This window comes from Stegodyphus dumicola, chromosome 2, assembly GCF_044657685.1.
Source record: "Stegodyphus dumicola isolate Sdum_Otavi_A_Nest chromosome 2, ASM4465768v1".
NCBI classification, from domain to species: Eukaryota; Metazoa; Arthropoda; class Arachnida; order Araneae; family Eresidae; genus Stegodyphus; species Stegodyphus dumicola.
The window spans coordinates 196,187,894-196,201,208 of record NC_140769.1 but is presented as its reverse complement, the minus strand read 5'-3'; the positions used below and the strand labels follow the sequence as shown (position 1 = coordinate 196,201,208).

Below are 13,315 nucleotides of genomic sequence, written 5' to 3'. Positions count from 1 at the left end.
ATTTGACGCAATAAAAAGACTCAAAGAATTGAATAAGATTTTTGCTTTATTAGCTGTTAGAATTGTTCACAATGAGTTCATTCTTTCTTAGCATCGAATACTAGTCGTTGGGTTTTAAATAATCTGTTGCCATAAACAAACGGCAAAATAAAAAAAAATACATTGCGAATCAAACTTCTGGCGAGAGCGTAGCGCCATCCACAGAAAAGATAAAATAAGGCATAAACATTTTTACAACTGAACAATTATTAAGTGAATTATTTCAAGTCTATTGTAAATAAGATGTTTATATTACATCCTCTCACTAAAACAATGTCCTCTAATATTTTTATTTTTATTTTTATTTATCCGCTTATTTATCTGGGAAGAAAACGAAGGGTTGGTTGATTTAGTTTTAGAATTCTAAAAAATTCTTTGCTGTCGCTTTCAGTTTATTTCATTATAAAGATAAAAATTATATATAGTTTCAGAAGTGTGCAGATCCCCTAAAGAAGCTGGTCCTTGCAGAAATTTCACAATTAAATGGTTTTTTGACATAGCTTATGGTGGCTGCTCAAGATTCTGGTACGGAGGATGTGATGGCAATGGTAACGTTTTTGCATCAAAGGACGAATGTGAAAACACTTGTGTAAATCCTGATGGTCCAGGTGAGAACATCATAATGTAAAACGTATTCCAGAGTACTGCATACTTTCTAATACTGTTACTAATGTGATTACTTAATTGTGCATTTTTACTTTTAAGAACAGTTGTTTATTCTTAAAATTTAAAATTGGAGTAAGTAGTAAAAAATATTCATAGCATAGCATTCAGATTTTGGGTTGATATTTAATTAAATGTTTCAGATTTCACATTAAATAAAAGTTAAAGCAATATATATTGCATAAACATTATTATGACATCTTTGCAATGTTTACATAATTGTTAGAAATCTTGTAATACTAGTATTTGCTAATATTACCTGCTTGTAACATTACTAATATATATTTTTGTTATAAAGCCAATTTTCCGGGACCTGCTTCCGACTGCCCTCACAATCAATAAAATTTTGTTCGAAAGTACACCAAAATGAGGGGTTTATTTTGCCTAAATTTAAGCCAGTTTTTTGTTGCATATCTAGTTTACTAATAGGTTATTCCTTAACTGAACTCAATTTCAACAATCTAATGGCAGTTAAAGTCTTAATGTATTAAACCTCACTTCCAATATATTCAACGTATGTACGGTTTTCGTATTCATAAGGTGCAGCAAGTTGTCTCTGAGTGTTCGCTGATATTTTCTACCAGTGTTTTCTTTTTTCTCTGAGTTATTGGTAGAGTTTTTATTTTAATATTAAACATATAATTGAGAATCCGATTTTAAATTTCATCTTCCGAAAAAATTGATAAAATACCAGATTATTCTCTTGCTGATTAGAAAGCTTATAAAAGCGAGAGAAAACATCTCAATTGAGTTGTTTACATCCTGCTGTCAGTGACTGTAGCGAATTCGCGGTAATATCAGTTTAGCTTTCTCTGGTTTGAATTAAGTTCTGTTGAACGTTTTAGTAGTTTAAAATATAACTACTATTTTAAAATATTGCAAAATTGTAAGAATATCTGAGGAAATTTAAGCATTTTGTTTCATTTGTTGTGATAATTATAAATTTTATTCACTTTTCATCGGACTTGCGCATTCAAATTATTGCGAATCCGTACGAGCGCAACACCTTTTTGTGTCAGAAGTTGAATTTGAACGCCAATCACAAGAGCGATGGAAGAGCAGTTAAGACAGATTGTAGTCTTTGCTTCATTTAAAGTAGAGAGGGATGCTGGCCAGGAATCCGTCAAAGTAGAGATGAAAGCGGTTCAAGAAAGATGGAAGCTATTCAGGAAAAGATTAAGGACAAGAAGAGATGAAAAGAGAAATTACATGTGTAATAGAAAATAAATTCGAGGCTATGGAAGGCAGAATAGACGCGGTTGAAAATAAAGTTGGGAAAATTGAAGAAAACGTTTCCTCTGTCAAAGAACAAATAAAAGAAAGATTTTCGGCCGTAGAACAACAAATCGATTATACTGTTTCTTCTGTAGAAGATCAAATAGAAGAAAAAGTTTCTGCTGTGGAGCCACGAATAGAAGGAAGACCTTCTGGCGTCCAACAACAAATTGATGACAGAATTTCTGTTGCCATAGCCAACGAAGTTGATACACTAAAGATGTGCATATCGGCAGCAAAAACAATCCCGAGGGTTTTAAATTTCTTCCCATGCTTGCTCATCTCTCCCTGAAGTTATCCATATATGATAGAAAGACCTCTTGGCCATTGTATAAGGCAAAATTTTCAATAGTAGCAGAAGCGAACAGATGGGATTCTCAGGCTAAGGACTGTCATCTCGCCGCATCTCTGAGACCAGACACTGGGAATATTCTTTATATTCTTCCGGAAAACCAAAGGCTCGATTTCGCAGCTTTGTCCGGTACTCTGAAGCTTCCTTTTGGCGAGAAATGCTTAAAAGATTACAGGAGGCTTCAATTAAAATCAGGTCGAAGAAGCCGACGGAAACACTCCAGGATCTTGCCACGGATGTTGAAAGGCTGTCTCACCTCGTCTTTTCGGAGTGCCAGACGGAACAATATTTCGACGACATCCGGGTTCCTGAAATACAGAAAACTCTGTGAATGGCGGATGTTAAAGATTTAAAACGCTCTCTAGAGTACGTCATGAAATTCGAGACAACCCAACAAGCAACTCGTAGAGACCGCCGCCCAATCAGAACTGTGCAAGTCCACGAGCCGGTGAATCAATTGATAGCTCATTTTGATGATTTATCCAGAAAAGTCAGTGCTTCGATACGGAGTAGGAATGAGAACAAAGTGGCTCTAAAGTGTTGTAAATGTGGTGCCACATCTTGTGTGGCCTCATACGATGACATTGCAGACATCCAAGGCCACACAAGATAAAACAAACAATTTGACAAGCCCAGTCAGTGCCTTCCGACGGAATAGGAACGGAAAAAATCCAGTTCTAATGTGCTGGAACTGCGGCGTTGAAGGCCACATAAAAAGGAACTGCAGAACCCTCAGATTTGTTTCATGCTCTTGCTATGCATTTCTTCTTTACGGTGTCAACGTATTTGGTGACTGCGGAAGGAACGCAGAAACTGTTTCTTCGATTCGTTGTTCCACAGAAGAAACTCTTGTTCTTTTACAGAAACTATTTCTTCACTGTGTCCAACTTTATTTTCATCAGTGTCTATTTTGCCTTCCATAGCCTAATTTTTTTTCTCTTATGGCGGTATTTTCGCCCTTCATTTCTGCTTGACCTTGTTTTATTTCTACTTTAACCTCCTTAAAATCTCGCCATTAACGGATACTTCAACAGCTTCCATCTTTTCTTGATAATTATCCTAATATAACGGATAATTGGCCAGCTCTCACCTCTTCTCTAAACGCAGCAAATGCTGCTACCAATTGTCTTAATTGTTTATCAATCGCTCTTGTAACTGGCATTCAATCCAACTTCTGACACCAAAACATTTAACGTAACTAAGGGATCGTAACAAATTGAAAGCACAAGCCCGATAATAGATTAATAAAATTTATTCTTATCAAAAGAAATGTAAGAGAGCGTTGGAAATTTTCCTCAGAGACACTGGTGTAAATGTTCGCAATATCAAGCAATATAATCAGTAGTTATACGTCAAACTATTAAAAAAAATTTTAAAAAATACAACGCAATGTAAAGAGAAAGCTAATCCGATCTCTCGCGGAACTCGCAACGCTAACACTCAAGCTAACAACTGAGTTGAGATGTTCTCTCTTTGGCTTTTTATAGCTTTCAGTCGGTCGGGAGAACTTTTTAATAATTTCTGCTTATCGAGATTTCTGGAAAGCAATAAGAGGATAATTTACGGTTATAGCTAACACAGTAACCAGTTACATTTATTCACTTGCAATACAAATTGCCGAAATATAGTTTCGTTGAATGTTAAATGGACGTGCTCTTGTATTTTTATTTTCCGGCGTGGCTCTCTCTTAAAATTTGTTTCGCGCTGCATTGCACGGGAAAAATACACAAATTTTACTTCTAATTCTACTAAAATTAGGTATGTAAATATTAATTCATGCCAATACCTTGGTTTTAGAACAACAGCAGCACGAATACTTTATATGATGGAATGGGAAAGAAAAGCTGTGTGACATGGACTTTGATTTAAATATTTAATTTTATTTTCATAATAGAACAAGCTTTGATGTGCATAAATAGATTCTTACGACATTAGTAATGGGTGTGCTGTTCGGCTCACAATTTTTACAGCTTACATCTTCCTAGACAAATGACCACGTATAAAACAAACCATGCATATAAAGCAGCAAGGAGAAGGAGGAGAAAAGGGCTCTGCAATAGCAACAGATGTATTTACAGTAAAATGCTTCTTTAATTTTATTGGATGTCAGCCATCCACATTGTGGCATGATGAGATAAATAATATAAACCTAATTCATTTGGAAATTTCCTGAAAAAGTATTATAAACAATTTAGACCAGAAAGAGAGAGCCAAATTACTACGAGGAAGTAAAAGTGTAATTGCTAAATTAAAATTAGCTGTCTTCTTTACATATCCCCCTCTCTCAAAGAGAAAAAGAACTGGTAATAGGAAAGTTTTTTAGAAGAAGTATTAGAGAGTTAGGAAAAAAACGGAAATATAATTTTGTGAAAGTCATAAAATTTTGATCTAGGTTTCGAATATAAAATTTTTGGCCTATAAATGCAAAATTTACAGGTCCATTGAAATTTTCAGTCCAGTTTCAAGTTCTCAATTTCATTTTTCTCTGAAAATATTCTGAAGACTGTTCTAATTTTTTTAAGGAATAAATTTTCAAAAGTTCACAGCTTTGAAAATCTTTACTTGAATATCATAATGTTATTTTATCAGTCCTTGTCTTGAACGTCCTTGCAAAACTGATGTATTCAATATAAAACTAAAATTTTCCTTTACATATTCATGAGATCCCGTGAAAATTGATTATTTATTCATTATAAGCAATGCATATTTTCTTATTATAAAGTAATGTAAAGTGAACTTAGGAAATTAATACCATAGAAAACTAACAAAATAAAAATCAGCATAACTACTTGCTTATGGTTGTGGGATGCTTAAATACAATAACAAATAAAAACCTCTGCTTATCATACAAGGTAACTGGCCTTTAGCATTGTATAAATGTAAGTTATTAATTTTGATTTTGGGACACAAAATATTATTCAGTGTCTCATAATTGAAATAAAAATATAAATATACCAAATTTATAATTCAAATTAAAATGAATAACTTGTATATTTAAGCTAAATCTTTCAAATTTAGTAAATGCAATTTTTATATTATCCTACAATAAAAAGGTTAAAACAAAATTAATATAAAAAAAAAAAGCCGGATTGAGAAAGAATCCAATTTTAAGAGTAATTTGTCACAATTAGGTTTAGAACTTTCACAATCACTTGTTCAGTTAAGGTTTTCACACATAATTTTATTTTCGTAATAGTGCAAGGCTTAATACTCATAAACATATTAATTATGCAGCTTATATCTTCTTAAACAAAGGGGCAAGCTAAAAACAAATTGTGTGTAGCTAGCAGCAAGGCGAAGTAGGGAAAAGGGCTGCACAATAGTGAAAGCAGTATTTACAGCACAAAGTTTCTTTAATGAGATTAGATAAGAGCCATTCACATTGCGGCATGATTACACAAGAAACATGAAGCGAATTAATTAAAAAAGACACATTCAAGAAAACCTATTATAAACAATTTAGGAAAGAAAGTCGTGATAGCCAAATTTAAATTAGTAGCTTTTCTTTCATATTTTATGCCATTCTTACATAGTACATGTAGGTAAATAAGTGAAAAAGTAAATATGGCATGAAGAACTAACTCAAGAAATAAATTACATATATAAACTGTTTATAAGATTGGGCATAAAACAACTAGACCTTTATTAAATGGAATTAAAGAATACCAATCAAAACTTTATTAATTGGAGATTATGTTAAATTAAAATTTCAGTGAGCATTTAAAAACTGCTGTATCATCTTGAAAACCTAAATTCTTTAAATATAAATTATGCTTATGATTAATATAAATCAAATGTTAATGAAGAAATATATGTATATATCCGTTTTGTAAAATTGGTTGTATTTAATATACGTATGTAAAATGTTAATTTTTCAGAATTATTCGCTTTAAACCATCTATTTTTGTTATAATACATTTCATATCTTTCTAATGTATGAAAAATATTCTCTGGTGTATTTATTATATTTGAATTGGGAACCACATTATTCTGTAGTAAATGTGTGTATAATTTCATCTTTCAAAGTCTTGCATTTAATCTCATCTACATTTTTATCATTATCTGCTGCTGCTCTGTTGCACTTTCTAACATTAATCAAAATATGCTCATAAATTATTTTATGAAATATCAGTGTTAATTAAGAAAAGAAAATCATTTTGTCCTTCGTTAGAATTAAATCACCCATGCTGTTTCAACTATAGCCATATTATATTCAGATCATTAGAGGCTTCCTTCTCATTCTCAAGTCATCTTACAAAGAAAAATTATGTACATTGTTTTCTGAGATGGATCTGGCTTTTGTGAAGTAAATGCATGCCATTGCTTCTTCTTCAATGGCTCGTCATCCCTGGGTGGGCCCTGGCCTAACTGATTTGGAGTTTTTAATTTTTAAAACATTAAGATCTTTTTCGACACAATTAATTCACCTTAGCGGGGTCGGCACTGATGTCTATTTCTCATGGGCTATGCCAGAAAGATTTTCTTGCAGCAAAGATATTCATTCCTTCTAGCCAGATGGGCAGGCCATTTAAGTCTCTGTAATTTGACGAATTTTACAATAGCATGTTGTTTGTAAATTTTATAGAGTTACAAATTTGGTCTTCTTCTCCATGATCCATTCACTTAGACCCCATAAAGAATGCAACGCAAGATCTTTCGCTCAAAAATTCCCAAAGCTTCCTCATCACGTAACGATGTACGTAACTTATGCATCAGAGACTTGAAACCATAATTCATGTCTCTGGTGCATGAGTCAAGACAGATCTTATAAGACATTTATAAAGAAGCAATTCATTTTTTAATTTGAGAAAGCTAAATTTTAAATAACTCTTCAGGGCATAAAAACATCTATTCGCAGCAATGATTATTTTATATACTGCTGGGGCCAACACATTTTTATTATTTATCTCTGTTCCGAAATAAGTAAAATCGTTAACTTTTTCAGATTTATAATTGTCAATTTCTAAGTGACTAAGCTGTACGTCAGGCTTTAATCAAGATGAATATTTAGTTTTATTTTCGTTTGCAAAGAAATTAATTCTTTTAGCACTTTGTTCCAATGCCATAAATGCCTGTTTGAGAGCCGGTGTGGTTCGGGCAATTATGCCAATGTCATCACCATAAGCCAATATTTGGAATGAGTAAAAGTATTTCCTCTAATATTGATCTTTGAATCTCTAATAACTTTTTCGAGTGCTATGTTGAACAGGAGGCATGCCAATGTATTTCCTGCCAACGCACTCTATTTTTTTTATCTCAAGATGTTCTATGAAATCAACCTGCATGCATACTTGAATTATGGTTTCTTTGAGAGTCAAGGCTACAAGTGCAACAAGTGTTTTCTGGAATTTCCAATTCATACATAGCTATTATGAGGATTTCTCTGTTAATACAATCATATGCTCTTCTAAAATCGATAAAAAGATTGTGAGTCTCGATTCCAAATTCTCTACATTTTTCAAGAATCTGTTTTAGTTAAAAATTTGCGCGGTTGTAGATCTTCTCTTCCTAAACCCACATTGATAGTCGGTGGCTTGGCAAATGCGGTCAAGAGCAGGAGACTGACGTTAATTACGGAAGGGAAAGTAAAAGGCTGTGTCATGGATCATAAGGTGAGATATATTTAAAAAAAATGTGTTTTTAGGTCTCATTCAGTATCAGTATATCAGAAATAAATGATGCACATGGTATCAGAATGGAGACAAATTACATAAGATACGAAAAATTATATTTATTTGTTTATTAACATTTCATTATTACATTGTTTTCGTTCAGGAATTTCCTTCCACCCCCTCTAAGCAATACATACAGGTACATGTAAGTCGGCTGAAAAGCACTGCTATAAACAAATAATCCAACCCAATTCCAGTTGAAAAGCGCTTATTAATACTAATTGTTTACGGAAAGCAACCTAGTTTTTGAAAAGCTTCGTATCATCTAACATAAAATTAATTAATTAATCATCTTAAGAATGATTTTGTGTTGAATATGGCAAAACATATGAGGGTTGGCTAGGCATGATTTCATGGAGAATTTTCTAAAGAAAATGGGCTCATATTTACATACCTTAAGGAAATCCACGAAAATGCTTACACAAAGTGGTACGTTGCAGTAGGGTTCCTTCAATCCATCTGTTAAATTTTCATCTAATTGTCAAGTGTTCCCATCTGTTAAATTTTCATCTAATTGTGAAGTGCTCAATTTTTTTTGGCTAGTTTATACATTCAAAGGAAAATACAAGTTACTCACTGAACTTCGCACGTTAGTCTGAATAACCTTTAAGCCAGATGAACAGTATATTTCTGTGACAAGGCGAGCTTTCTGACTGTACAATCTGTTTTACATTTAGCAAGCTTGTGCCGAATAATTTTATTCGCTGTTTTATGTAATTTCTGCAATATTTTGTAATTCTTTTATTTTTTCATTTAAATTTTATTTTTTAAAGATAATTTCTTTTTATTCACAAATATTTATATTTTCTATTTTTCTAACAAGTGAAACATTTAATTAGATTCTGATATTTTGTTTTCATAAGATAAAGTACGAAACCTTTGTTAAAATTTTCATTGTTCAGTGTAGTTCAGTGACCGTATTTTAATGTACTATTTTATTCGAGAGTCCATTCATCCGATTTGAAACTTGGAAAGGAATTAACAAATCGATCTTTCCATTCAACTGGTCCTATCGACTTGAATACAGTGAGCCTGAGTAAACGGGAAGTATCTTTCGTAAATATAAAAACCATTATAAGCGCATTTCTAAATAAAAATTTTAAAATATAATTTTGATAGCTGTTTGACGCTGCTTTCAAAAGATTTCTTAATTATAAATATAAATATATATTGAAAATTACGAAGAGAATAACACATACGTATCTGTTATTACGAGAATAAGTATTTCTAATGTATGCAATAGGGCAATTTATTTACTGTATCGATTTATTACTTATTGTAATGGATTGGAATATTTGAATATGAATTAGCTGAATATTTAAGAAAAATATTATGACTGCGAGAATAGGAAAAAAAAAACATTTTTTGAATATTTACTTTCTTATAGAATGCAGATGAATTCATTTTTACTCAACGAAAATCAAAATTTAGCAGCTAATTAATCTGTCCTGTATCGAGCACTTGGCATAATTCTCTTCTTACCCTTAAATTCTTCAATAAAAATACTGCATTTTCAGCTATAACCAAGTGAAATAATTTTCTAAATATAATTCAAAGCATGAAAAATAAGGTACATAAACAGCTTGGAAATGGAACTAGCATTGAGATTCTCTTTAAGAAGAATTTAATTAAATTAATTAATTAAGGTGAAGCTTAACAAAAAGTCTAGGAAGTGAAGTAATTCCGTAGAATATTTTCTAACTCTTTATGATTAAATTGCACTCAATTATACTTTATAAACGACATGTAAATACTATTTAATGTATATGTGTGGATGTGTGTGTGGGGGGGGGGGTCTCACTAGCGGCTGAGCTATAAAGTCGTTGAACTCTGGCAGGTCGATTCGGGGTTCGAATCCGGATCGACGGGGATGGCTGTATTGGCGTTTTCGAGGTTTTCCCCACGTGTAACGTTTATAAGAGTCAGTTTTGCTTAGGAAGTTCTCCACGAGACACCCTTACCCTTAGGCAAATAACCGTCGAATGCTTTGCTATAATCTAACAAACCAGACCAAACAATATATATATAAATAAGTAGCTTAAAAAACTGCTATATTTTATGTATACTTATCAAGTAGTATTTCAATATGTATAATGATTAAAAGAAAGGAAAAGTCGGATCCTAACTGATTGTATATAATGTAATCCCTATGAAGGCCCTAACAATTCTTTCTCACTTAAAGTCGTAACCCAAAAAGAGAACAAATTAAACTTCAGATACGTATACAATACTGAATCTAATCCAAAAAATACAAAATATAAAAATAACTTATATATGTACGAAACCTAACTAACTATTTATATTGATATTACGTAAATATACGTATGGTAATGAATATTGTATAATAAAGATATTTTATACCTTGTTCTACATTTGGTTCCATTTATATATACATATACATAGATATATATAATTTAAGGATTCCATTTAAGGATTATAATAGTAGTTAATACTACTACATATAAAGCACAAAAGTGCATCAATAATGTATTTTTCAGTATTATTTAACTTCATTCCTAAGAATTTTCTGCAGTCTAGTTTGCGTTATTTTATTCATAAGTCTCAAATAAAAACAGTTATTGTTTACATGTCATTAGAAAATTAATCAAAAAGCAGCGACCACAATGTAATTGAGAAACAGTCCTTAGCCGTGAAAAGGTTGAAAGCCATTCGGTTATGACTATTATCTCACATACTCAGCTACTTCGCATACATGAAACATAGCATTCGAAGTGAAAAACTCAATATTTACTACAAATTCATTCGTGTAACAAATATCTGTCTTTCTACACCTATGGCTTTAAAAAAAGATGTTATTTATCTTACAGTTTATCGTTAAGTAATAAATTTTCATTGTACAAAATTGCATTCATTCGAAGAATTCAATTTGTATTTTCCTCTGTATAAAACTGAATGTAGAGAAGTTAGATGTTTAAACGACCTCCACATTTTCTTAAGAGCAGGAGCAAAATTATCCCCTACTTTTCAGCCACCCCCCCGTGAAAAAAAGGGTTCTAAATTTACGACCTGACCGCATATGATGGTATTTCTGATAGTCGACTATCAAGTTCTTAACAAACGGCAAAAGTCTATCAAAAAGAATAGTAGACAGAATTTTATAGTATGTGCAAAGAAGACTGATTCCTCTATAGTTACTACAGTTTAGGACATTATCATTTCTGTATATTATGCAAATGGTACTAAGCTTCCATTTCGTTGGGAATGTCTCACTCTTCGAAATATGTTGAATTAATTTCTTTATAAGCTGTAAGCAGTTAGGTGGCATAACTTTAAATGTTTTGCCGGTATATTATCAGGTCTAGGTGTGTGTGTGTGTGTGTGATTATGGCAAAGTACCGAGAGCTATCTGCCTAAGGGAAGCGATGCCTTCGTGGAAGACTTTCTTAGGGATACTGGCTTGTATACACGTTAAACATGGGAAAAACCACGAAACACCCATGCATCCAGCCCGTTCGCGGGATTCGAACCTCGGACCGAGCTACCAGTGTTCAGCGACTTTACCGCTCGGCCGCTGGGTGGGCTTATGAGGTCTAGGAGATTTTTTTATAGCATTATTCACTTTTATGCACGAGGGGGATCAAGAAGCTCTAAATTTTTGAGCTTCACTCACATATTATTCCATTTGAAAATTCACATGGGCATTCATGTATATGTTAATTACTCTGGATTGCCATTAATATCCTGTTCAAAAATATTTTAATGAAAATATTTTTGTTGCGCTGAGAAATAATATAATTAATAAGGTGTGAATAAATCATATTTTGTTTACAACCTTGTTCGCACTGAGATGCATGAAAGTATTTTTTGTTGCAGTGATAAGTCATATATATTATTTCTTCACTAAAAATCCCCTTTTATTTACACAAAAAACTGATAAAAATTGTTAAAAAACTGGTAAAATTGTTAAAATATTTTATTGTTTAATAATAAAGTGCTTAAAATTAAGTTTGTGAATAAGCGAGAAACTTATTTCAGCTGTCAACAACAGTGCACGAGTTGTTGTATACATGAAACCGTTTTGTGAATAGATTAACCAGTTAAGTAACAAACTGCATTAGACTATATGAAACAAGTGTTTTAAAATCTGTTGGTCAATAAATTCACAAATTTCAAGCATATTTATAAGGCTTATAAAGAGTACCGAGTAAAAATATTTGGTTTCTAGCTAATAAATTTTGTACTTGGCATGCTAAAATTTAAAGAGAAAAATAAAGCATTATCCTGCAGTCCGAACTCTTATTGTTATGTGAAATGAAAGAGAACTAAGCTGCCCCCTTTTACAAAATGCATTTGGCTTTTACAGTATAGGGTTATTACAAATGATTCAAATGAATTTAATTTTTTAAAAAAGTATTGCATGAATTTAATTTTTTAAAAAAGTATTGCAGGAAAGACCTTTGAGATTTTAGTCAAAAAACTAAGTTTCATTCTGATGTTTAACAAAGTACCTATAATATGCTTCTGGAATTTCTGCAGTGTTTCACGCAGTGTGGGCTCAAAAACATTGTTTGTAATGTACATTCGAGGAAAAAAATCACTGCATGTTAAGTCGGGACATCTTATTATCTTCTGAATAAAGTTAAGTCACCTGCTCTGAGGGCTAAACCAAATATATGGAAGCTCATCATTCTGAAAATGACGTACCTAACTCAGTTGATGAAATGGAGCCCCATCTTGGTGGAATAGGAAAATTTTTAATCATGTTTCATTTGATAAAATAATCGCATCTTCAGTATATCAAGCTATAACCCAACCATCATACTGTTCTCAAAGAAATAAATTGTTCTTATGACTTTCCCTGTGATATGACACAGAATGCATTTGGTTTTGGTAGATCCAGTTTCTGTTCAACAAGAGTGGGACAATTTTCCATGCCTAGTTCGACTATGGCAAACGCAACCTTGGGTAGCATTCTGCCAAAGCACTTAGAATCGTCCAAAAGGTGTGCTAATGACATGCCGCAGGGGGATGGGTGGCACATAAGAGTTAACTCTTTACTGGAAAGAGGAAATTGCTAACGAAGGAGGGAAAATCCTGGTGTCATCGAGTAAGCTTGTTATCAGTTTCTTTCACTCATTTGTTTCATGTTTGGAGAAATGTAAATATGTAGGTCTGCATTGATTTGCAACCCTAGAAATAAAAAATGTTGAAAATGTTTTCCATAATATATGAATTATAATTAGTGCATATTACATTTTTATTTTTAAAAATTAAGGTGACTAAAAATAATGGAACTATACTTTTTGCAGAAGTTTATTATTGAAGTTTTGTTATTGAGGTTTGAAGAAAGGAT

The 13,315-nt window shown here is 32.3% G+C and overlaps 1 protein-coding gene across 5 annotated transcripts in view; it reads left to right on the top strand.

The window, feature by feature from the left end:
- Positions 1–13,315, top strand: part of LOC118198040 (papilin-like) — a 137,655-nt gene that overhangs the window by 105,155 nt on the left and 19,185 nt on the right. For 4 of the 5 annotated variants that reach the window (XM_085811606.1, XM_085811608.1, XM_085811607.1 and 1 more), the window contains one exon: positions 465–647. The exons of the other annotated variant lie outside the window; for it this stretch is intronic. In XM_085811606.1, the coding sequence (XP_085667732.1) occupies positions 465–647 (183 nt within the window). The remainder of the gene's footprint in view (positions 1–464; positions 648–13,315) is intronic. 5 annotated transcript variants of the gene reach the window in all.